The 26,338-nt window shown below is 38.4% G+C and overlaps 2 protein-coding genes across 12 annotated transcripts; one reads left to right on the top strand and one right to left on the bottom strand.

Moving 5' to 3' along the window:
* Positions 1-555: 555 nt before the first annotated feature.
* On the bottom strand, positions 556-11,966 carry exoc1 (exocyst complex component 1). 5 transcript variants are annotated; one of them, XM_055057991.1, is made up of 21 exons: positions 11,888-11,966; positions 10,490-10,621; positions 10,281-10,411; positions 10,046-10,205; positions 9,736-9,753; positions 8,395-8,582; positions 8,067-8,294; positions 7,826-7,958; positions 7,344-7,453; positions 6,213-6,281; positions 5,534-5,683; positions 4,596-4,704; positions 3,978-4,022; positions 3,461-3,627; positions 2,651-2,764; positions 2,335-2,414; positions 1,772-2,000; positions 1,484-1,667; positions 1,195-1,394; positions 921-1,115; positions 556-840 (listed from the first exon to the last, which is right to left on the bottom strand). In XM_055057991.1, exons 2-21 carry the CDS (start codon positions 10,611-10,613, stop codon positions 688-690), a joined length of 2,787 nt encoding a protein of 928 aa, XP_054913966.1. In that variant the 5' UTR covers positions 10,614-10,621; positions 11,888-11,966; the 3' UTR covers positions 556-687. The 5 variants fall into 5 exon arrangements, with proteins under 5 accessions (XP_054913966.1, XP_054913975.1, XP_054913990.1 ...); XM_055058000.1 differs by lacking the exon at positions 9,736-9,753; XM_055058015.1 differs by lacking the exon at positions 6,213-6,281.
* Positions 11,967-20,676: 8,710 nt separating this feature from the next.
* nmu (neuromedin U) lies at positions 20,677-25,848 on the top strand. 7 transcript variants are annotated; one of them, XM_055056017.1, is made up of 10 exons: positions 20,677-20,876; positions 21,771-21,826; positions 21,901-21,948; positions 22,036-22,089; positions 22,185-22,214; positions 22,338-22,388; positions 23,936-24,010; positions 24,669-24,722; positions 24,805-24,849; positions 24,941-25,848. In XM_055056017.1, exons 1-9 carry the CDS (start codon positions 20,729-20,731, stop codon positions 24,838-24,840), a joined length of 552 nt encoding a protein of 183 aa, XP_054911992.1. In that variant the 5' UTR covers positions 20,677-20,728; the 3' UTR covers positions 24,841-24,849; positions 24,941-25,848. The 7 variants fall into 7 exon arrangements, with proteins under 7 accessions (XP_054911992.1, XP_054911976.1, XP_054912013.1 ...); XM_055056001.1 differs by having other exon boundaries at positions 24,669-24,849; XM_055056038.1 differs by lacking the exon at positions 22,338-22,388.
* Positions 25,849-26,338: the final 490 nt, after the last annotated feature.

Below are 26,338 nucleotides of genomic sequence, written 5' to 3' on the forward strand. Positions count from 1 at the left end.
AATTATGGAGCCAACATAAAGGCATCTTGATGTAAAATGCAATTCTGAAAAAAAAAACACTGGCGTATTTATGCCTTTTCATTTGTAATAAAATCCGTTCACAACACTGACACCATACAGGCAGTGTTGTGACTGTATGGAGTTACATACAGTTGAAACCAGGAAAAAAAACATCCTCATTTTTTACTGTCTCTTCTGTCTGAGACACTGTTAATAAAAAGCAATAGTTTCACAAAAACTTTTTTAAAAAATAGTTAAGCTGAAATGTTTATTATATTCATAGCTCTTTCTCAAGCATACCTGTTCTTTCCACTCGCAATATGGCGGACCTGCTGTCATGCCTTGTCTACGGGCCAACGCAAACGGCGCAGGCTGCATTCTTCTATGTCTAAGATGAAACTTTGAAAGATCATTTCAGGGAAGCCTCAAGTGCAAATTTATTGTGTACACATTGCATGGTGAAATAAAAATCTGACAAACAATTTAGTGGGTATGGAAGAACTGCGTAAGGAACATACAGGCACACAAGTAGTGCTGCAACATCTGCGCAACAACTCATTGTACAAGTCACTTTTAATAAAACAGTCACTCACATGAAATGTTCATACTTCAAGCACGATAGTTAATGATAGTTAATGCCAAAGTGAGGCAGTAGTGAATCATCAGAGAACAGTTTTCGCAGGCAAACTAATGGGACTGGGCAATGCTGGAGAAATACTCCAACATGTCCTGGATGGTGAACTCCATGGTGATCCCAGAACCCGGATAACACCTCCCTATCAAACCTTCAAAGTGCTTATACTGACGGATAAACTCATCTTGCATGGAGTGCCACACCACCTGGTGGAGGAGACGAGAAAGTGCAGCATTTTAGAAGAAGCAGGATGGACAGTAAAATCTCACAACTGAACATTTCTCACCTGCAGCAAGCTTTCTTCCTCACACAGATGTTTGTCCACCTTTTTGTAAAGGTTGTCCAGACCCTTTTTCACCTCCTTACCGGGATACTCTTTGATGACCTTGCGCAGCTCCTGTTTGTTGAAAGCCAGCTGGTAGCTCACCTCCTCCTCACGTACGCCCTGAGCCACACGCGCCTCAACCCCTTCAAAGAAATGCTGCGAGAGAGACGACACCTTACACACTATAACATCTCTGGGCATGTACTTGTGTGTAGAACTGGAAGATAATTCTTACATTGAGCTTCTCCAGTGGCTGGCCAAGGGAGTTGATTACGTAAGACTGCAGGTGGTCTGTGTATTTGTGCTTGGCCTCCCGTCTCTCTGTGTCCAGGCAGGAAATCTTTAGGCGCGACAACGTAGAAAAGATGTGGTGGAAGTTTTCCATCATGACGACGTCCCGGGGCGTTTTCTGGCTTTCGCTGGCAACTTTCTCCACTGAACAGACAGCTAATGTTAGATATTCTGCTTCCAGACAATACAAGGAGATATTTTATTTTGATTTTAAATGCCACCAGGAGCCTGACCATTCATGAAAACAGCTCTGATGAGCTTCACATAGGCTTTATCCAGGTCCCCTCTGCGCTCTGCGTTACGGAAGATCGTCTCGGCTAGTTCTGCAAACTCCTCAAATCTTGTGACAAATGGCAGGATCCCAACTTTGCTTTTCTTCGAAATCTTCACTTCTTCCATCTGTTTAATCTGACCTGACTGTATCAAGAACACAGACTTCAACTTGCTACAGTGATTCAATAAATAAACAAATAAATAAGGAAAAGACCGGACTGTTCCGGCCGAGGACGGACTTTACTCACAATGCATTTGTCAAAGTTCCTCTTTACGGTGACCAGCACATTTCCCAGGGTGGTGCTGAGGAAAGAGGCTGGATCAACGTTCTCAGCTGTCCACACGTGGTGACTCATCTTCACCAGCATGTACAGAGAGTGAAAGCTGTCGATCTTGTCGCCCAGGGCGATCAGGCTGTTGAGTTCGGGTTCGATGCTCTGGAAGATTTTGTTCATCATCAGCCGAACCATGTCTTTCCTTTAATCACAAACGGAAAAGTTTGAATTAACCTCATACATGCATGAAGGAATCAAATCAACACTTCAGGTATGATTGTGATGAGGGAACAACATGATGTAAAGCTAAAAAAAAGTCACTTTTGAATAATACTGCCACTGTAATATTTACTTCCCTCAACAAATCTTATGACAAATACAAACAAAATAAACAAAACTCCTTGAGAAATATGGAGCAGGAAGAAAAAGAAAGATCTCGCTATCTGCCTCCCTGCTACAAAACAACAAAATACATCATGAAATATAATAACAAAAGATTGATGGTGTTTTTACTACAAGCATGTCAAAGTACTCACTCAGATGATACGGAGTGTCGGTGGTCAGCCTGGGGAGGCATTCTTGACGGGACGCTTCCATCCGCCTCTTCTGTTTCAGGCTGACAGGACGGGCAGAAATAAAACAATGACAAGTCTTATTAGGCGTCTAGTGACAAGCAATCGAATGCTGCTGTCACTGTCGAACGGCAATATCCGCTACAGCAATATTTTCTGTTTTGAGAGGAGATGCAGGTCCTGGGATTAAGACAAAAAGCCATGAATGCTGCCGCTGGCTTTAATTAACACCATTCATTTGGATGTATGAGCGGCTTGTCTTGTGTGGTGTCACACGTACCTGTGCGAGAGGCGGCAAAACGGTCTGGTGCTGCTGCAGTTTAAAGAACTTGCTGATGAAGTCTTGTTCTGCGAGACACAGAGGCTCCAGCTCACTGAGGACCTGCTCAAATATCTGCAAAAATCAACCACACTCCGTTGAATACGAGCACAAAACAAGACGCACACAATAAATGAATGAAAAAAGTACATTTCACTTTTATTACGTTTTAATCTATGTAAATGCTGCCTCAGAAACGACAATTCACTTAAGTCTTTTTTTGTCATTGTTTAGGGCTGCAACTAACAATTATTTTAATAATCATTTGTACTATCAATTATTAATTGATCCGATTAAAAAATTGGCACATAATGATTTTAATAACTAGATAGCAAAAGATACTTCATTAGATTTTTTTTCTTTAGAGCATTTGAACCAAGTGAAGCTAAGACTGGTGCATTTTTTTTCCTATTGTGCCTTTAGAGTTCTGGGTAGAACATATTTAGACAGTTTTTTATTTATTTATGCAAAATGTACATATTTTTTGTACAGCTTTGGATTAATCACTGCTCTGAATATTTTGTCATTTCAGCAAATGGCAATTTCTCGAGTCAACTAATTAATCACTTACTTAATTAGTAGACAATTCTTTTAAATCATCAATTAATCACAACTTATGTGATTAATCATTTTAGCCCCATTATTGTGAAATGAATTATGTATTTTATCATCATTTACACTGCACTTATTGAAATAACCGCCAGGAAGAGCCAGCTAATTTTCGTCTCCCCTAAGCTTTTTCCTGTAGTAGACTGAAAAATGCACCATCACCTTATCAAACTTGGTCCTGTCGGCCACATCCAGGTCAGAGGCAGACATGTTGCCCATGTCCAGCAGAGAGGAAGACTGAGATCGGCGGCTGTTGGAGCCTTGAACGGTCAGCTTGTTCAGGCTGGAGGTGGAGCCCGTAAGCTTCCCAGAGCTGCCGTGCAGACCTGCTGCAGCACGGTCAACACAGTACGCCGTAAGTCGGTGTTCAGCAAGAAAAATGTTCAATCTTGAGTGCTACACGTTTGTTTTTAAAATGCACAACTCAAGCAGCAATTATTTTCACACAAAGTGTCATTTTGTTGGGTCCTTTTGGCACCAACCACCGAATTATTATGTGCATTACAGTAAACGATTAGACGGCATTGAGAGGCTTCAGCACAAACCAAGCAATTACACTGTGAGGTAATGGACTGTATTAGGTGGAGTGAGAAGACAGGATTTCTTTATTTTTATTTTTTAGTGCGGTGATTAAAAGCACACATTGTAACAGACAGCTCAGTCCAAATGTCATACTTACTTTCCGTTTCCTGTTTGAGCGCACTCTCTTTCCGAGGAAGCGTGGCTGCAGCCAGTTAGAAAGGCAGGCATCAAAGACAGACACAGGTTAGGCTTAAAACATGCAGCATGGGACAGAGGAGGGCTATGTGTTAGCTGTACCAATTCATGTTAACGCTCACAAACGCTGCAGTAGTTCAGACAAACCTTTTCAAAACAATCTCTTGTTTTCAGAGGCAAAAAAAAACAACAAAAAAGCTAATACAGAGCGCAGGAAGCAGAGATGTACATTTCTGCCAAACATCAAAGCTCAACCGAGGGACCTATGCAGATATTAACCATTCAGAGCTGAGCATGAAAAGAGCCTGTGCAAAGGGAAAAGAAGATATTATTAAAAGATAAAACACAAAGCAAGACTTTAGGCCCTGGGACGGCAGGTAGGAGTGGATGAAATATACTTTGAAAACAGAACTTATCCAGAAAAAGCTCTAAGAGAGTGAGGAGCGGCTTGTTTCTCTCACATTCATTTGTTGACTAAATGATGAGAAGAGACTTCCACTCACACACAAGTCAATGTACTGCAGATCCGAGGCGCGCTTCATGTACTATTCAGACTGTGAAGGGAAGTAGAAGGTCTTACCAAACTTGCCCTTTGCTTCCTTGGATGTACCCGCCATCTTTATTTTGGCAACTTCGAAGAAGTCTTTGATTTCCCGCTCGTACAGTCGGTTCATGTAATCGACATAAGTCTGAAAAGAAAAATGTCACCAACTTACTGTGCTATAGTTATGCTGTATGACAGAGCAAAAATGACAGCTGGACAGTATTTACACAAAACCTGAAAACAAAAGTGTGACCTTAGTGCTTTTATTTCAAGCAGAAATGCAATAGTTATTCATACTGCTGCTAAAATAATACAGCAATAAAATAAGAGCTACAGTGCTGTTTTGAACATTTATTTAACCTTATTTTATAAGTAGACTTCAGTAGATTTAGAATAAGTAACTGAAGACTTTTTCAGTACTTACTATTTTTCTCTGATTAAACAGTGGAGGAAATAGTAAAAATCAAGAAGCACGCTTTCCATAATTTGTGGTTTTTAAAAATGTATGTGCTGGAAGACTTTTTATAGTTTATTATCATTTATTTGTTTTATATTTATCTTATATTATAATCCATTTATTTACATTTGTATTTAGATTCTGATGGTGTGCTTTAAGTGTTTTGGAAGTTTTTGCAGAGAATAGAAAGCTGTGAGAAGCATTATGTTAAAAAAAAATAAAACATTAAGTCAAGTGAGGTACACAGCCTGAAATGCAGACAGGGATGGTTTTGTGTGGTTCGATGAGTCACGAAGTCATGGTAGTTGTGTGGCTACCACAAACATGTCTACAATGAATGCTTCCAATCCCATGAGCTCTGTACTAAAAGTTGAACTTTGTGTTGGGAGTAACATGGTTTTGGAAAGTCTCACTGCCATCGTTTTTAAACTGTTCAACATCATCAAACTATCGAGTTACATCTTTGATTCTTATAACCACAATTGCCGACATGGCTGTGCTATGAATGTGAACTGACCCTGGACAGGCCTTCGTACTTCTCCCTGTGGGTATTCTTCAGCCACTCCATCAGCTTGGCGTAGCGCAGCAGGTCCCTGTGGAGGGGGCTGTGTTTGGGCAGGGTCAGTTCTGCTGTGTTCTGAGACAAGGTGGAGCTCTGATCGTGCCCCTGAGGAAAGGATCAGGGAAAAACAAACAAAAACACCCCGTTAAAAGTGTAAACCCTCATTTTTTAGACCCATTTTCGCCTCACGCCGACTGCTTTTTAATTCCAAACTTTTGGACTCATAACTTTCCAAGTGTTAACTCTAATGGGCCTCATCTCTGCTTCTATCTATTAGCATTTTTGTTCGACATTGTTTTTCACCGCCGGACATGCACACAGAGCATAAAACAGGCACAGCATTTTATGACATGAGCTCATCGCAAGTAAGCTAATGTGAGCACCCAAACATGAAAAGTCCTCAGCCAAGTCAGTTGGTAAAAGGGGAGGAAAATGGACCGAGCCTATTTAGCTTTGAGATCAGATGGGAGATGTTAAGGAGTTAGAAAAACACTCCATGCAACAGCCAATGTTCTGTGAAGGAGAAAGCCTGGAATCTCATGGAAACTGGAGTGGATTGTGAGGCGCCAAACATTAGCAAGAGGAGGGCAAGTGGGGTGGGGGTGAGAAGTGGGATTGCCGTGAGGGTACTCACTGGAAGTGACAGACAGGAAGACCTATAATACTGAGGGATGGTCATTTTGAAGTAACTGAAGTGGTTGAACTGACACAGAGACAGAGAGCAGAGTGGGGATGATTCAAAGTGAGCAAAACACAGAGTCAAGAACAGGCTGGAAAAAACACAGGAAGCTCAGGAAGAGCGTGCTCGCTAAACAGGAAGGTCATGAGCAACGGAGAAGAGCCTGGAAACAGAGCAGTTGGGGTGGGTCTGTGGTTTCACTGCTCAAAACACACACAGTGGGGGATGTTGGGGAAACCACAAAGTTTTAAATCTTTATTCCAACAATTTTTCTAATATTAGCTGATGTTTGCCTTTAAATATGTCAAAGAATGAGGAAAGGAATGCATTTGAAGATATATTTTGGGATTGTCAGGTCTACTATGAAATGCCTTTGAGAAGTATCCATAACATTTGAACTTTTTCACATATTGCCACATTATAACCAAAAACATCAATGTATTTTAAAGGAATTTTATGTGATAAACCAAAACAAAGTTGTGTAAAATCACAAACAGGAATTAAATCATACATGTTTCTCAATATGTTTTTCAAATAAAAATCTGAAAGTTGAGGTGTGCATTTGTAATACGTCCCTTAAACCTAGCGTGTGTTATGAAAATATATATATATTTTATGTATTTGTTAAAAATGTCACTTGTTGTCCAGTGCTAACTAGAAACAACCAATCGGGTCCAGGAGGTGGGTCTTAGTGCTGTTAATCTCCTCCTGTGTGGCGCTGCCCATCTGAACAGATCTGAACAGATCTGAACAGATCTTCTATGAACATCAATTTTCAGGACCGCACATCAGATTTTCATTTGCAAAATCTTTTGAAAACAGTTATCCACCATTTCATCTTGGTCTATCACAAAAAACTTTAACAAAATACATCAAACCTTGTAGTGGTGATATGGCATGTCCTCATCAGCTATTTTTCACATAACCTGCAGGTTTATTTCCAGTCTAGAGTTTACATATGCATCACAAAATAAAACCTTAACTTAAAAGAATAATTCTGAGTAGTTTCATCATGTGCGCATTTTACTGAATGTCAATCAGCAGCACGCTCTGATGGCGATGTCAAAATGACACTGAGGCTGTTACCTGGTGAACAAACACATTATTGAGATGATTGGTGAGGCGACGAGCAAAAGTATCTCTCAGCTCAGCGAACAGCTTCTGCTGCTGGTTGACGGCCACCAGCTGCTCATGGCCTGGAGGAAGAAAATATCAAAAATTACAACCGATTGCATAAAAACAAAACAACAACTAAACCTGACGTAATTAGCGATAAATTAATTAATCGCTTGATAAATTAAAATGAGTTCCATAATTTTACTTTGTATGATTGACTTTTCTTATGGTTATTTATTTTGGATGTTTAAAATGTTTTCCAGTTTCAGTCATGCCCTTTTTAATAGTTAAAAAGGGTATTGATCTTTGAGAGGGTGTACTTGCATTAATGAGTGAAAAATGGTCTGAAACAACATTATTATTGTTTGTCACAAAAACGTCTGGAGCAAGTTTCCATCCAGAAATTGCTAACGCGACAGACGTAACAACCACTAGATTTAATGGTCACTGACCTGGCCGTAGAGCCACATTCATGCACTGCAGCAGAGCTTCAGAGGCACTGATGCACGCCTCTATACCTCTAGGCGAGGTCAGGTCTCCCTCCTGCAAGGCCCTGATGTGTCCCTTTGACAAGTCCATGTAGTTCTGCAAAAGGACAATCAGATTTCTCCATTAAAACACTTAATAACTTTTGGTCAAAGGGAAAAAAATTAAAACAAAACCATAAAAAAAAAAATTTAAAAAAAGCCTCACCACTAAGAACTGGATCTCGTCCAGCAGCTTGCCATTGTTGGTGTTGCTGATCTGAATGAGGCGGTTGCTATGAGAGATCTGGTCCATCTGATCCTTGACGCTCTGCAGCATCTCCTCGTAGCTGCTCAGCTTCCCCTCTATGGTGTCCACCTCGGCCAGAGCCTCGTCCAGGAGCTGCATCAGGATGTTCACCTGCTTCTCCGATGCCATGATGGACTGAATGTTGGCCTTGCAGTAAAAAGAGATCAGACTCAGTGAAGAAAAACAACAAACAAACATTATTATGGATTTTTGTGTCAAGACTCTATCAGGAAGTCACTCTGCTCACCCCGTCTAAAACCTGCAGCTCCTTGAAGAGCTTCTCCGCGAAAGCTTCCGCGTTGGAGACGGCGAACTCGCACATCTCCATCATGCCCTCGATGTCCTGCTCCTCACGCGCGCTGAGCTCCTGGTACTCTTCCAGGGCGTCTTCGTCGCCACCTGCAACGCTCCGACTCTCATCACTCGGCACCGACTCTAAAAAAAGAAAAGAAAAAAAAATGGTCATGAAACAAATTGGACATGAAATCCAAAGGAACAAGGAGAAAAAAATTTTTAAATTGGATATTTTTGTACGTTTCAAACAAAAATATTTTGAGTAGAAGGAAGTGCTATTCTGATGGATTTTTTGTTTTAATCAAACTATAGCTTGGTTGGATAGTTTTCCAACCCCTGATGAAAATGAAGGGTTAAGGCAAAAGCAAAATTTGGTAATAGCATGAAGAAAGGTTGAAAATGTTCTCATGGCTTTTAAACTCTTCCACATTTTTGTCACTGTGCAAACACAAACTTCAATGTATTTTATTTTGATTTCATGCAATAGAGCAACAGAAAGTAGAAAATGACATGGCACCTAGTTTGTTATTAACATTACGAAACTAAAACAAAAGCGTGCACTTATTGGAAAAGTGACAGGAAAAGTCTCACCCTAAATCCAACTGGAAATCTGTAACCACATGTTTACCGATGCTCTGCATCCAGTCGGACTGAGCTTGAGATATTTTAAGAAAAATCAGCAAATATTTCAGTCTTCAAAATTGCAAAGCTAACAAAAATATATCTCAGTAAATGTGAATCTACAATCAGGTGTTGAGAAAGTGGAGTTTCTCAACACTAAAAGTAATTAGTTGTAATGAACTATACCTTTTTTTTATTTTGAAAATAATGTTTGCTTTTTTTGCTTTCATTTAAAAAAACCATGCTCTACTTTGTGTTTGTCACTAAATTCCCAATAAAATGCAGTAAAGTTTGTGACGGCAATGGGACAAATCAAGGGAAAGTTTAAGTCCTATGAATGTTTTGGGCAAGGCACTTTATACACTCAAATAATAAACTGAAAAAAGTCAGGATAAACTAAACATACGATGCATGAAACCACTAAAGATTCTAATAATTAAAGTGAAATAGCAAAAAAAAAAAAAAAGAGGTTGAAAGTAATTAAAAATGAAATTGTTCTACAAAACATTTATATTAAAAAATAAGAATTAAAAAATAAAAGCCTTCCATGTTTAGTTACACACTTCATTACTGGAGCTATAAGACGGTGAGGGTCTCTGATGAGGATGATGGTTGGACGTTATGAAGAATACAGTGGAAGGAAATGAGGAAGGGGAAATTTAGTCCTACCAACCTTCCGCTTTAGGAAGTTCTGGCCAGAGAAGTGTAAGAGGAAAAAAGTGAGAATAAAGAAGAATTTATCATGTAAAATAAACATAAATCGAGACACAAGGAAGATTTATTAAGCATGCTACAAATAAAGAAACTCAACTATAATCAAGAAAAGTTGTCCCCTCCCTTTCGTTAAAACTGAAGAGGCAGACTGAATTTTAACTTAAAGCAATCACGTTGGGACAAAGATGCAACTTTAAAGAAATATCATTCATATCACAAAAAGGGGAATGCAGTCCCAGCGATGGCAGATAACAGAGCGGCTGACAAACCTTCAAGAAGCTGAGAACTGACATTGACAAACTCCAGCTTCTTCCTCAGATAACGTTGGTTCAGCTTCCAAATACAGGAAATGAAGGAGTTTTTCTCTGCTGTGCTGCTAGCCAACCACTTGTAGACCTTCTCGAAATGGAGATCAAACTCAGGATTCTCCTGAAACGTAACACAAAGTACGTTACGTCTGACTCCATGACATCTGAGCACAGTAGGACGAGAGCAGAATCTGACCTTGCTTGCATCTTTAGCATCAACTACTGTCAGGTCTCGGAGTTCCCACGTCTGCTGCCTCTTGTAGAAGTCGCCTTTGTCAGATTTTTTCACTTTCACCACTTTCACTTGTACAGGTCTCTCCGTAGTGACTGGAAGAACGCATTTGATTTATCGTAAACATGTAGGATTTCTTATATTAATTCATTACTCACAGATGGTTCTCATACCTGTGGCGCACAGGAAGCAGTTTTTCTTTTTCTTTCCTGCCTTGCAGACGTTTACTATCCCGAGGAGACGCTCATCGTTGGGCGTGAAGATGTCTCTCTGGAGAGCGTGCTTGATGGCTGTCATGGTGGATGCTGTCATAAAGAAAAAAAAATCATTACTAGGAACCACTGTGTCCATCAATACAAGTCCTCTAGTTTTATACGTAACGCATGCAGCTGATTGGCCCTGAGGAGTAAAACATAGCAATAAGCCACGACTGCGAGAACATTCTGACCACGCCAGAACGACGACAATGACACACAGCGAAGGAGAACCCAAAGGACAGAGTAGGAACACACACATCAAAACCCTGCCACGTGTTTAATTTGTTATTCAAATCCCCCTTTACTATGCTTAGCATTATTAGAAATAATCAACAAATTAATGGGCCTGAGATCAGATTTGAACAATCTGTTGTTAAGTCAAAAGCTAATGGAGTTGAGGTTTTCTCTTCCTAATTGTTAAGGCGTGAATGAGGATGATTTTGCAATAGCTTTATTTTCTGATTGATTGCAAGTGTTACCTCATAACTTCCCATCTCTTTTATGTGTAATCCTTAGAAGTAACATTTAAATGGGTCGAAACCAGAACTTCTCAAATCAGTAAAAGCCTGACTGCTTCATCTTTAAAGGTTATGTCCTGCATCATAATAAAAGGGCTTTGAATATTAGAACATAGATGGCCAAAAATAATTTGTATTCAATTCAGTAACATATTTTTAATCCTTAAGGAAAACCGATGGTGTAGTTATTCTCCTGCTTGTGTCGCATTGGATCTGAACATCTATTGTTTCATATCTACGCATTATTTTCACATTCATTCTTCTTTGCAGTGAGCCATGAATGCAGAAAAGAGTCAACCTTCTTTATTAGTTTGTCCAGCTTTTTTAAGTCACTGGCTCTGATGCTGCTTCCCCAACCACTTCAAAGTTTTTGTTCTCTTCTTGAATACAGGAAATTATCAGCTATAAACACTAGTCAGTTCGGGATTAATTGGGTGGATCTTGCTTTATGAATTTGGTCCTTTTCCGCTGCCTTGTATTATGATGTCAGAAAAAAAAACTCAGACTACTGGTATAATAAAGTACGTAGAAAGAAATAAAATCCTTTAAAAAATTAATATTAATTCAAAACACGTTTAGCCTCGCTTTTAGCACAAGAGCTCCACTAATGACAACAGCTCCTGTCTTCTCTGCTAATGTTTTGGGTTAGCTCTGCTGAGCTAATAGCGGTTAGCATCAGCTGCGCTGCAGAGCAAAAACCACGTCAACTTAAACCGCAGAGTCACTAGAGTCCCTTCAAACGTGTCGAGCAAAACTCCATATTTCATTATTCTAAAGAATAAAAACTAATGGTTACCTTATTTTTCATCAACACCCTCCAGCCCGTCAAAGCACCGCCTTCTCACTTCCGGGTTGTCGAGCTGAGCCGTCACGTGACGCCCTCCAATCCAAAGCCACTCCCACTGACACGAGCCTTCCTCATCTTTATTTAACTAACCAAAACTAAGGGCTAAGAAAAAAACGTATTGGTCTTTGTACTAACCCAATGATTCTTAAGGATGATCCTAAGATTCCAACTTTAGAGGGCCTCGTTTCTAATATTGTCCAGCAAAACAGCTTTTACATCATATTAAACACTCTCTTCTTTTATTGGCAGGAGCTTCTTAGTATTAGCAACAAAAACAGCTACAAAATATATAAAACCATTGGTGCTCCGGTTTCAGCATCCTCTATAATTGCAGTAAAATAACTGTAACACAACCATGTTGCTGACAATTGATACTTACCATACCAGCTTTAAACACCTGCAAGTGCTGTACACAAACGTAACGAAACAGCAGACCCACGTGCCCAAACTTTGTCATTTCTACAATGAGAGCAAAAATGAGAAAAAGCCTAAATGAACAAGACTGGATCAGAGTACGTTCATCTATTTTTGATTGGTTATTAAAGCCTAATAAGTTAAGCATGGATTCACATAGGCAGGATTTTAGTAAAGCATAATTTAATCCAATCAGCAAAGAAAACATACAGAGCACACGAATGAAAATAAATAATTGAACGCGGTCACATTAAATCCTTCTTTGAGCACATCATTCATGCAACATTCTGCTTCTTTCTTCAGGTGAATGAAGTTTTACGTTTCTGTGTCAAATCTGGGACCTCCTGATGCTGATTAGTAATCATGACATAAAGCCCATGCTGCATCAAACTAACATGATCTTTTCACAACACCAGGTGGCATTGTTAATCCACTAAATTGTAAGTATTTTCAGAAGTAGTTTGGTTTATTCCCTGCTACATGTCTGTGTATGTGTGCTGTTGATGTTCAACCCATACATCATATTTTTTAGACTTGATGTGGGTTTAAAACGCTAAAGCTGTTTCAAGTTTGTTTCAAAGTACACAGGACAGGAAGAGTCAACTAAGTGTCAACACACTGAGTCATACGTGAGATGTAGATGGAAATAAGGGATTAACCAGTGATCTGCACACAATGCCTTGAGGTGCAACTTCTGTGTCTGAAGTTATTGTGCAGAGACATTGCTGGATTTCCCAGCTGCTCAATGTGTCATGCTCTGTCACGTGTAGTTAAAGTCACGGCGATCTCTTCCTGGATGTGATGCTGGCTTACGAACAAGGTGCCACAGTGGAGATATTTCAAAATAGTAACTTTCTTTACTTGCCATGTAGAGTGATCTTAGATGTCCACGCTGGAACTACAAAGATCATGCATTAATAATCCAAGCACAATAGCATCACTGAAGTGTCAAAAGGTCCCTTTGGCATCTTTTAGCTTTAATGCACTGCATTTATTTTCCTCCTCTCCTCTGGGATGTTGAACCATAATGCAATTCACATAAGTTGTAAGTTTCACCTACATCATATGCCTCCTGGTACCTGATTTATGGTGTTAATATTCAGGTAATGGGAAAGGATTTCAAGTCCACAGACATACATAAACATACATATGTATTTACTCGAACAGTTATGAAAGTAAGTTGTTCCCTGCAAAGCTAACAATAAAAAGAAATCATAAAAGGTGACAGCTGCGTTTTGGACTTCATGTCCAAATGATGGCTGTTTGTTTATCTTAATAAAAGATGAACAAATGGTAATTTCCAGAAATACAGAACATCATAAATTTCTATTTAGAAGTTCCTAGAAGCCTAAAACATTTCTGAAGTTATTTTACTGGTAATGATTTATGTTTCACAGTGAAAATGAGGAAATATTCAAACTTTCAGTTTAATAAACAAAAACAAACAAACAAACAAAAAACCCTCATGCTTGAAATATTTGTTTTTGATAAAATCACCGGTGGCACAATTGTTGTGATTATTGTGTTGGATTATTTCAAAAGTCCTCTTCTTTTCAGCTCACCTCAGTGGATTTAGTGACAGTTATGGAAGAAAGTTGATTTTGTATTTGGTGAAACCGTTCTGTGCTGGTTTAGTCATATTTTGGGGGGGAAAGAGTGCATTAAAGAGAGGTAATAATGACCCAATGTCCTGATTTGTCAAAGAGTTCATGGTGCCCTGCACTCACACAATGTTTCAGTGGCAAAGAAATCCGGCCCACAGCACCAGTTTCTCCAACTAACCTGCCAATGGGGATGTGATGCTTTTCCACAGATTCAGACCAATCTCACCATTAGTGTTTGTTTCTGAAAAGCTCAATCTCAGATTCATCCAAACAAACTGCTCCGACGCACTATTACGTTTAAAAATGCACTAGAATTTCAAACTCCATAATTTGTGAAGTTCACTAAATATTGCTTTGAAATATTTTGCTGGCATGTAGATAGTGTCTAATTATTGGCAAGGAGAGATTTCCTAAAGTGAGTTTTTCAGATTCTTTTCTTATTTTATTTCTTCTCACATCTTATGGTAAGATTAACAAATGTTAATTTCCCAGCGAAATATAAAACACCAGAAACGCTGATCGCCTCAGGAAAGTTCAGACAAACAATTTCAAAACTTACCTCACTTCAATTCAATTTATAGGAATTGTGTAAAAATTCTTCCGTAATGTGCGATTTTATTTGTTTTGTTTCAAACAACAAATCAATTTTAAAAAGGGATCAATGTCCTATTAGGTTACTACAATAAAAGCATAAATTTAACTTACCCATACAACAAACTTTTCCACCTCAGTGTAAGAAATAAACATCTAAACAAGCACGCATTTCTTTGCAGTGTCCAAGAGCGATTATGTGTCGACAGTGACATTCTGACAAGCAAGAAAATGACAACGCAAAAAAAATAAATAAATAAATAACCCTTCAGACAAACTGTTTGTTGACAGGTGGAGTGAGGCAAACAGAGCAGCTCTGGCAGGTGAGAGGTTTCCTCTCTAAATAAACCTGTCGTATCACTGGGCCAGTAGACCAACGAGAGAGTCCCAGTAACCTGCATGCCCGGTGACATGCAGATGTGACACATGAGCAAAAGAGCATTTCACTGATGTGCTACATCGTCAGGGGAAGGCGATTACATCCGTATAATCTACATTTGACATTCATCCCGGTGATTAAAGGCAGATAGCATTTTCTAATTTTGCTTGGAATCAGAAACATTGGAGTTGCTATCTGCGTGGCATTTTCTGCAGCCTTTTAGTATGCTGGAATAAGAGATCATCGGTGCTGTTCTAGACTTGATTTGTTGGATTTTCTGCACCTGTGTGGATATAAAAGCATCTCCATGTAGGTTAACGACAAAATAAACAGTGAGGAAAAGTTGCATTTGCAACATAAAGGTTTCAGATCAAACAAATTTCGATGAGAAAATGGAAATGACACGTTCAAGAAAGATTCCACCAATTCTGTCAAGTAACAAAAACAATATCATCTTTGTGGCAGAAGACAGTAGTCTGTTTCATCCAAGGTGTACCATGTTGGTAGCAGTGTGTCACCATCATCTCTAAAAGCTAGGTCATACTGGCCCAACATCCTTTGATTCAGCACTGGAGATAGCTTCTTTTGACATCTTTTGAGAAAAAACAAATATTTCCACAATATGTTTCAACAGATGAAATTCTACTTCAAGGAAGTATAACAGCGGATCTGCCACTAACCTGACATTTAGCAGAAGACATACATTTGCTCAAAGAGTCCATAATATGTATATCTTCGGGAGTGTTGTTACTATTAGTGCTACAAGTCCCATGACTTAAAAAAATTTATTTATTTAAATGTATGTACAGAAAAAAATCTTCTTTACATTATTGATTGTATATACCTGGCAATTTTTTCATTTATTGGTATTTCCTACTTCAAATGTTGTTTTGGTCCTAAAAACCCCCACATGTGATTTAGTAACAAAGGTTTTTCATCTACAATATAAAGTGCATTTATATTGTACTTTACATGTAAAGCTTCTGATTATCAGTGATCTGCCTGAATGCCAGCCTTGGTCTGTGATGGTAGCTTCACCACCATCATTGTGTGGATGTGTGTCTGAATTGGAAAATGACTGTAGAGTAAACTGCTTTGGAGTCCTCTGACTTGCTAAATCGCTATACGAGTGCAGGACATCTACCATTTGGCATCGAGGTGACTTTCCGCCTGAATGACCCGCTCCTTTCTCTCTTGGCATCCAACTGAGCACATAAAGCATTTTCCATCGCTTCAACATCATCAGGCACAAAAAGATGTTGACTGAGTTTTTCTCACCCTACTCTTCAACCTTTAACACCAGTGAGTATTTTTTTTCTCAGCATGGAGATGGAAAGCAGAGGAAGACTGAATTGTTATTCCTGCAAAACTGCATGTCCTGTTTTCCATAAGGAGATTGTCTTATGTTCCGATTTCTACTTTAGTTTTGTTCTGAAGTGCTGTGTTTTCATTTCTGTATCACAATGACATGGTCTGTCAACAAATTCCAATAACAGCATAAATGTGACTCTTGTCCAATTGTTTACCATTGATCTCCCAAAATTACAATTTAAAGTACTTGTCATTCAAACCTTAGCCTTAGTTTACGACAGAATATCCCTCCAGAGTGCTCTGCCATGTTGACAACATGACTAATCAATCTGACAGTCATATATCCTTACACAATGAAACAAGGGCATGTCATTCATTTGGAGGCACTGACATATTTTATGACTCAGATATTTAGATGTTGAGAAATACATTTATTATTTTTTGCAAATATTGAGTACGAGCCAAAAAAAGTGACTGAGAAGCGAATGAAAAAAACTGTAATCAACCACCAAGAGGAACTCAATAAAGCTCTACAACAATGATCTTATTATTTCTGAATTACTTTTATAGAAGTAACCAGTTTAAGAAAAATAATTGTACCAGATTGAAACAGAAGAAAAGCAGCCCTTCAGCTAATTGTCTGCGCTCACATCTAATGCAACATGTATTGCACGTGTCTGTAATACTGCAAAAATTTTATAATATTCAGAAAATCTGGTGCCACATAAATCACAGCATGAAATCACTCTGTGTTAATGTCCATTACCTCATGATGCACAAAAAGATAACTAATCACATAAACAGGAAATCACAGCACACTGCAGTATTCAGAGCCTTCAGTCTCTGAATGAAAGTCTGTATCCTTTATACAGGCTGTATGTTATTAAAATATTCTTTTGACAGTCATAAATCACCAAATTTGGATAAGCTCGTCCTAGATCTCTATGAAAGTCGGATTTGATTGCAGCGGGAAAGAATCAGGAAGAAAAAAATTGCTGTCAAATTTGCTGCATCGTGTCGATCATATTTATTAGTGTGTGAGGACGTTGATAGTGCACTGCTGTCATCCATTTAGGAGACAAAACAAACTTGCAAACATGAGAAAAAAGAAAGTAATACAAAACAGCAAGGCTTTTTTTTAATTAAAAGTGCCAACTTCCATTTACACAATAAGAGACTAAATAACATTTTACTTTTTAGTGAACATGTTTCATATAAAGCAAATTATGCACAAATTGTATATAAAGGAATAGTTCTTTCTTTAATAGCATAATTTGCAGCATATTGGTGACATAATTCAGCTGCTACTGGTCAAAGTGGTTTTCTTGATTTGGAAAAACAATAAAGAAGAAGGCATGGGAAATTTCACAAAGTTAACAAATTGGGAGGGAGGAGGATGTGGCTTGTTAATGAGTTACTCATCCTGCTCATTTTCCAATCATGAACGTCATGGATGTGTTTTGGTGGATCTGACTGTGGATCTGAACTGATGACATTATGTCACTCAATTGATTGAATCCTGAAGCCATTTTCTGCTGAACACTTTGTGATATATTACAGAAAACAGTCTACCTTCTATGTGTTTGTACCACATTTCAGCAAACTACCATGGATGGATTATTATCGTTTCAACAAAAATACGGCTAACCTTTTAAGTTGTAATTTGAATATAAAATCTGAAACAACATGCACCTGTTGGGAAATTCTTGGGATTCCTCTCACTTGCATTCAGTACAGTGAACAAAGTGACCAAATGCTACAGATTTGGACTACCGCCGATTTTCTCCAGCATCTGTGATGTTGCCATGTGGCTTGAAGTCTTTTCATGCGAGTGATTAAGTTAAGTGTACAGCAGCTACACTAAAGGAAATAGTTATAGCTTCTTTTCTAAACTTGTGAATGTTCATAATGAGGGATGTTAAACCCATGATCTGGAAGTCAAAAGAAGATCATTTCACCATAAACCAGCTGTGGCTTGTTTACCCTCATGCCATTTCTGACTAAGGAGTTTAAAAAAACGATAATCAAAAGAGTTGTTCATCAACGAAGAAGCATTCAAAGAGAGTGGAAAGAGCAGGCCCAGTTTTTTTTTTCTCAAAAGGAAATTAAAAATAGAAAGAATGAATGCACATAAGTAAAATGGTTTCCACAACTGTTCAGTGCACAAAACTTCACTCCTGAAGGAGCAAACCTGTTTTGCACTCCACTGCACGTGTAAAAGTTGTTATTACCAAAAAAGGACCATGTCATTCAAAATTTAACTCATGATATTGTTTATAAACTAATTTATAGTGGTCTCTTCTTATGCAGCTATCGTGTTTGAAAACTATTTCAACAGAAATTGAACACAGAGAATAAGAAAAAGTCAAATAAACTAAATTTGGCATTTCATTGTTAAGCCTTTCTTTCAATTTCCAGGCTTTGAAAATAATATTTGAATGATTTAGAAAAACATCATCCTCATTCAGTGATTTATTATAAGGCTAATAAGGGATGTTTTGTATAGGTTTATTACTGGTACTCATCTTTGAAAGAGGATTAGAAACAGATCACAGTGAAGCCCATAATCTGTGTTGTGGTTTCAAGGTGTAACAGTGTCTCAATCACATATAATAACCTTCCCATTGGACGCCACCTTCTTGGTTGAATCTAATTAAGGCAGCATATGTAAATGCCAAACAACTTTACAACAACTTAACTCTCCAAAGGTCATGACATTTCAAGTGTTATCCAGAATGATGGACCAAATAATTGCCGTCTCCATCAGCTTTCAGGAGCCAACAAACATTTCCTTACTTTATGATTTTATGTATCTGGCGACCGATCTGTGGAAAGCAAGTGTCTTGTTAAGCCGTTAACAGTGAGCAGGTTATGGCCTGCGCACTGACCCACTCTTTGATATTAATTTATGACAGAGAGATTAGTGTAGGAGGATGACAAGGGTGGAGATGAACGTGACATTTGATTGAGATGCTCAGCTCTAACTAAAGCTAATAGGGGAGGAGGACTTATGGCAGTTTTCCTCTATCAACTGTATCCTGTTTTTATGTCTAAAACTTTTATGCTTGCTTTAGCCAAAACAGATGGCTCTTTCCATGGTGGCAATGAAACCAACTCGTCAAAATGGTGTATCAGCTTCATTAAGTAAAACTGACAACACACCTTTTCACAATGAATGCAAAATCCTCCAGGAACACACTCATTTCCTCCAGTAAATCTTGGAGCATTTACGTCTCCTTCTTGCATATCTCCTCTTTGTGGAACTTTAATAAAATCCTAAATCCCTTGTATTCGTCAAGCACTAAACTTATTCCACCTTACTTTGTATTCATCTATCAATTCAGTCTATTTCCATTATCTTTTTTTGCACGGGTAGACCTACACAGCGGTGTATGTTTTTTTTTCTCTTCTAAATATATATAATTATGTTTTCTGGTTTATCGTAAAAGATCCTGACAAAAAGAACTACTTTGGAGTGTCTCTGCTTTCACGCATGGCTTCACAAAGGCCAACAAATTACCTGAGTGCTGAGACAAGGTAATTTGATGATGACTGATAATGAGTCTCGATACAATGAAGCCATTTAAATATATTACAAGTTTAACAAAAGTATAATGCGATTAGGTTTTTTTTAATAGTTGTTTGGTGGTCTGACCTAAAAAACGGGAGGGCCATTACCTTTGTGAAACAGCACTGCTATACAGTAAGTTCTGAGCTTCAATAATGTAATTGTTATCTCGCAATTTAAGTCGAGTATGAGTTTGGGTTGAGTGGTTTACCTGAATGAGTCTCACTTTTTGGCTGCAGAGTTATGGTTTTTTTTTTCTTTGCTTTCTTCTTCTCTCTAGTCTTGACTGGAATGTTGGTGATGGTATAACAGGTCATCCAGCTGTCGTGCAGCAAAACACAGAGCCTGAAAATCCTCTTGAAAGAAGCAAACATACACATGTGGGTGTCAAAATACTACCACTCGACCTACTTTTACAGTATAAGAAGCAGCAAAGTCACACAAAAACAAGAATGAAACGCACAATTTACAACCCAGTATGCCGTTCATCAGGGTTTAGAGATAAATGGCACAGAGTAGGAAAATATACTTACTCTAAAATAATACCACTGGTAGCTACTATCAAGCTCCCGACGTTATGGCTTTTAACAGTGACACCAAAAGCCATTTTTGTAAGCATATGTTAACTTTTCGGACCGCGTGCAGCTTTCTATTAACTCGCTACTTGTCCTAATTTACCTGCTGGCTCGGGGAAGCATTTCACCGCCAACCTGTTGATTCAGCCTCACAGCTAAACACGCGCGCGGGGCTCCCTTCCCAGTGACGCAGGCACGTTCCCCCTGTGGATGGAGGGCGCGGGGCGCGCGAGCCTTCATATTCCTGTGACGCCAGACAAAAAGTGTCAGAGGAGCTTGAAGTGGGAGGGGGGAAAAAAAGAAAAGGAGAGACAACAACAGAGAAGAAAGTCCACTCAGAGGAGGGAGATGAAGACCTTCAGTAGCCAAAGCCAGCCTGAGCAGCGCGGAGCCCTCTGCACCCTGCACAGCCTCAGCAGCGGCGCTATGAGTCCCCTCAGCACGGCCAGCGTCACCCTGGCAGTCCTGTTCATCCTCACCATACCAGCCTCTACAAGTAGGTTCACAAATATTTCTATTTTTGACATGCAACTAGGGTTTTTTTTTTCCATCATGATTTTTGTTGGAGAAATCAAATGAACACCTCCAAACTTTTCAATTAATGTGATCATTTTAGTTTTCCATCTATCTATCTATCTATCTATCTATCTATCTATCTATCTATCTATCTATCTATCTATCTATCTATCTATCTATCTATCTATCTATCTATCTATCTATCTATCTATCTATCTATCTATCTATCTATCTATCTATCTATCTATCTATCTATCTCTCTATCTATCTATCTATCTATCTATCTATCTATCTATCTATCTATCTATCTATCTATCTATCTATCTATCTATCTATCTATCTATCTATCTATCTATCTATCTAAACAAGACAAGACAGTATCTCTGTGTTTACTCACTGACAAGAAGTCAAAAATGACTGAAGGGAGTCGGTACAAATGTGCACTGACACTTAATCGTGTCTTACCAAACTGACCTTTGAGTGTGTTTGTATTATTAAAGGTCAGTGTCAACATTGGGCTTTTTTTGTCTATAGATACACAAAACATAGAGTAGTCATTGCTATTTTTTAATATGAAGATTTCTTTTTTATCGAAACAGATATAATTTTGCGTCATGTTGATACAGTCTCCCTCTATGTTTGACTGTGAAGCTCTTAACCTGATAATGGACCTTCACTGCAATCATGTCTAAACATACAGGAACAAAATGTTGATTATTCCTACTCTAACTGCATCCACAAAGCTCTAATGCAGTTGTTTCGCTCGCTCAATAAGACCCCTACTGTCATGCTTTGGATCAGAACATCGTAGTGATGCAGACTCTTTGGCTTAAGTGTGAACTGGGTGTTTTTATGTTGTTCTGTGAAATTAAAGGTGCCCCAGTCAGTCTTCAGCAAGTCACAACAGACCAGAGGCAGCTACTTCGTCAGGTAGACTTTGCTTTATTGCATTCTAAATTGGTTTTCTCTGTCCAGTCCCCCATCATCCTTTTGCTTCCCCACAGATAGACGCTGTTTGCTCATCCTACCTTTCTGCAGGCCTGAAGTACTGGGTGAGTGAGCTACGAAACAGCTTGCTCAGTTTAGAGGGAAATATCACATTAAAGTGATTTCTGACAGCCACCATATTTACGTTCCAGACATCAGATGTCATAGGAGAACTCTGTATCTTGATGTTGGTTCAGAAGTCAAAGGTATCTCGCATCATCTGCTGGCTTTCCGTCGTCTCAAAATGCTTGGTTGTGCTGTTTGGGTCTCTTCACCGGTAATCTGATTTATGCATTTTTAGGAGCTGAGAGTTCAAGAAAACAGTAAAAGGGTGAGTTCATTTTTTTTCTTCCTTAATAAAATTTATTTCATTTAGAAATATGTTGGCTGTTGATGTGCATGTGAGATTTTTTTTGTTCCTCCTGGTATTTGACATCCTATGCTGTATGTGCAGTTTTCATTTCACTATGCCAGACCCCAAGACTATCTCTTGTCACAGGGCGAGGTAAGTTAAAAAAAAAAATAATCGTGAATAAAACTGCACTGACAGTGTTCTGCTTGATAGAACAACAGCAACTTTATATGGGACCTGCATCAAATTTTTTTAATACCCCTGAGCTGGATATGGCTTTACTAAAACTGATAACAGCGACAAGTAATTTGCATATTATTTCCCCAGAGCACGCATCATTTCTATAAAGAAACTGCTGCAGAATGCATGGTGACACAAGCACAGCACCAATATGCACAAAATGCTAATTAAATCACCTCAAAGAGTTTTCCTCCCTTTGTGAGTGTGATGCATGTTGGACGCCATTTTGTTTGGAGAAGGCAGCGCCACAGCTTCAAAAAAGTTCCTTGAATAACTGCCTACATCCTTGAACGAACCTTGCTGCCAATCTGGGTTTGAGTCGTGACCTGGGTTCTTCTTGCATGGACTTTGCATGTTCTTCATTGGTTCTCACAGGCTAAGCTCCCAACCCCCCAGGACCATGCATGCATAGAAAATGAATGGATGAAAACTTTGAGGCCCTTTATTTAATTTATTTTACATTTATTTATCTGCACTATAATTTCTAACATCACAGCAATGAACAGTTGCATGTTTAACTTGAGCTTGCTTACAGCTACCTATGTTTAAACAAAAAAATAAAAGAAAGAAGATTTTTGAAAAAGAAAAATACAAAAGATAAATATGGGACACATTATTTAAATAGCTGCATGAAGTCATATGTATGTTTTTCAGATTTTATTCATATTATTGTTTCTGTTTTCCAAGTAGTAGTTGGCAAAACAGAGCCTTACATCTGATTGGTTAATCTGCTCTACAAGTCAGCTTTAGCCCAATCATCTTTTATCACAGCAGTTTTAGCCAATCCCCTGATTTTGATAGCTAATGCTGAGAGGAGGTATTACATTTTAATAGTCTGATCAATTTGAATAAAAAAAACCCCAAAACAAAATATAAAAATAACTATGTGTTGTTTTAACATGTCATCAGTTCTGTTTTCAAGGAAGCAGAGTGAATTTAAATGGTTAATTATGTCCACATTTGTTGTTTTTTTGACACATCCATGGATTTGTGTTTCTTTTCATAAATATCCATTTAGTCAGTTGCAGCACTTAAGGCCTCCCATAGTTCAGTTGTTTTAGCTACACATATTTATTCCCATTGATAGAGATTTGAGAGAAAATATATAAGTCAGATCAGAGATAAATTTGGTTCTCAAAAAAAAGAATTTATTAAAATTTTTGGGCTGCCTAATTTCACAGATATATTAGGTTTATTTAGCTATGGCCATCCAGTGAAAATGTACACATGCACTTGCCTCCTTCTAATAAATATAAGTATAAAGGTATAAAACCCCAAATAGAGCATGAGGTCTTCCCTGCAGACTTGACTGCTGACCTGAAGCATCTGCATTTCTGTGTTGCACACTCTTCTGTACAGACCCCCCCAAAATTGTGCACATTCCATGATGTCTTCTCTTTTCCACTGTTGTTGATGTTTGCGTGTCTGCCTCTCTACACACGTGTGTTTGTGTTTGTCAGAACTCTCAGTTGCACCCTCTTCTGCATCTCGTTTCTCAGCTCCATCCCAGAAGAGAGAGAGGACTCGTAATGAGCGTATGTACCACTCACATCATTTCAGTTTTTATTTATTTGATTTAAAAAAAAATCAAATCTGACATCCACTTCTTTTGAAGAAATTGAGAAATACTTTGTGTTCTGAATGTAGAAATCAAATGCAACCACAGATGCAAACTGCTCTATTTGCGCGACCTCTCAACACGTCTTACCCTGAATAAAAAAAAAAAAAAGTAAACATTTTCTTTAAAAGTAGGTGTGTTATGTTTTAGATCATAACTTAGAGCTGCAGCGTGCACAGCCAGCAGATGCTGATACCTAAGCACACGTGCTTCATTCTGCTGTGGACTTACATGTCTTTTCCCGGTCCTTAGCTCAAGTCATGTCATGTCATGTCAGTAATGTTCAGTCTGCATTAGTCGTGTTTTCCAAGCTGAGAGTAATTATGTTCTAAAAACGAGTGCTGCTGGAAAGGGGAACACATCACTATTTGCTTTCAAACAAAGCAGATAGAGAGCAAATGTGGATGAGGAACGTGGACACTGTTTGCTTTGGAGTGACTGTTTAAGTGGGTATATGCCATTTCCTCTGCTGATGGAGAAACACTGTTTTCTACGTCAACAAAATCCATCATCATTTTGTGCAGAAAGTTAAATCCTGCTTCTTTTTTTTCCTTTTTTTTTGTGTGTCCATCCAGGCTGAACTCCAGGGACCTGGCGGAATTGAAAGCAGGGGCTACTTCCTCTATCGGGTATGTGTGCGTCAGGTAGTGACAGGAAGTAAAAGCTGCACATTAAATAACAGAAATTATAAGCTTCTCTTTGCTCTTATAGCCACGAAATGGAAAACGGTCTTTAGAATATGAATAAAAGGAAAAGGTAACATTGCAAATAATTTGTGTCAGACGTTTTACCTGTGGTGATTTTGTTTTCAAATTATGACTTGATTCTGTGGGTGAATATGCTGCAGAAACTCCGCCTGCGTGTGTACAGAGACACGGACCCGCGCTGCACGATGACTGAGTGATCCCGACGCCTGCCACTGCCCTTTGACTCTGCTGTACATTGATGTTTGAAACTATACAATGAATGCCAATTAAACTACCATTCATTTGTCCAGATTTTATTTTGTGTGATTCATTTAGGTTGCTCAAGTGTGAGTCGTGACATATTATTCTGGCGTCAGTCTTTGTATTTGGAACAAGTTGGAGGAAAATACACAAAACTATACACTTTAGCATAAAAGTATATTGATGTTGAATTGTTTGGAGTCTCTTCTCCTTTGGTTAAATAATTTGTTTGTGACATTATTTGCAGAATTTGTAAGTTAAATATGCAGTTATTATTACCAGCAGTAGATGCCGCCATCGTTCCACTGCTAATGTGTGTTATATTTACAGAATAAGATTGTTTATTGGTGAGATTGCCAACAGAGTTGTGTCTACAATCATTTGACAGCCTCTGCAAACTAAGTTTACTGCCAATTTCCAAAAGCGGTCAGTTGTTTACTATTATAAGTATGAGTAATATTACGCAGATTTTTCCCAAATTCAAATGAGTACTGCAGTGACAAAAAATATTCATTTATGAAGAATGCAATTCTTCAAAAATGCCCACATGTATGAATTTGGGTTGTTTTCAGACAATCGAGGACTTTGTTAGTTGTATTTACCGTGCTTTAGATAGTACACCGCCAATACCTGGCCTGTTAACATTTCACTGAATACAGTTGAAAGCATAAAGTCAGATGTGGAACAGTTACTATGCCGCTTGGGTCTGACTGTTGTTTCAAATTCAATCGTAGCACTTTTACTTTTTGGGGAATGTTTTTAAAATTAGTCTATGAAAAACCCATGTAAAGAAGGTGTGCCAGAAAATAACATCTTTAATACTATTTAACAATCATAATTTTGTTGTTTTTTTTAAATTACCTGTAAGGAAACAATAATTTTATGGTCTTCTTCAAAATCTGAAATGAATGTTTTGTTGTTGTTGTTGTTTTGTCTGATTGTTTGTTTGCTTTGGGGCTCGGAATAGATTAATTCCACTGCGATGTGGTTCACATAACTATTGTTTTTTTAGCCACAAAAATAGCATTGTTTTAGTCATTTCCTCTAGGTGGATTATACTGGTTTGCCTTGGGGGCCTCCAATAAAGAAAACAAACCAGGATGTTAATAAAAGTTTAATCATTTACATTAAAAATGACAGAGCTGTGGTCACTGGACGATGCAGAAAACAAAGTTTTCTTGTGTGTGTGGTGCCCTGAATATATACGCCCGACGCTGCCATCTACTGGCCAACTACTGTAAGTCCAGTTAGACAAAAAATGTTCTGTAAGTTTTGTTCTGAGACAACCACAGTGAATC

This window comes from Poeciliopsis prolifica, unplaced genomic scaffold, assembly GCF_027474105.1.
Source record: "Poeciliopsis prolifica strain line A6 unplaced genomic scaffold, Auburn_PproV2 SCAFFOLD002, whole genome shotgun sequence".
Classification (NCBI taxonomy): Eukaryota; Metazoa; Chordata; class Actinopteri; order Cyprinodontiformes; family Poeciliidae; genus Poeciliopsis; species Poeciliopsis prolifica.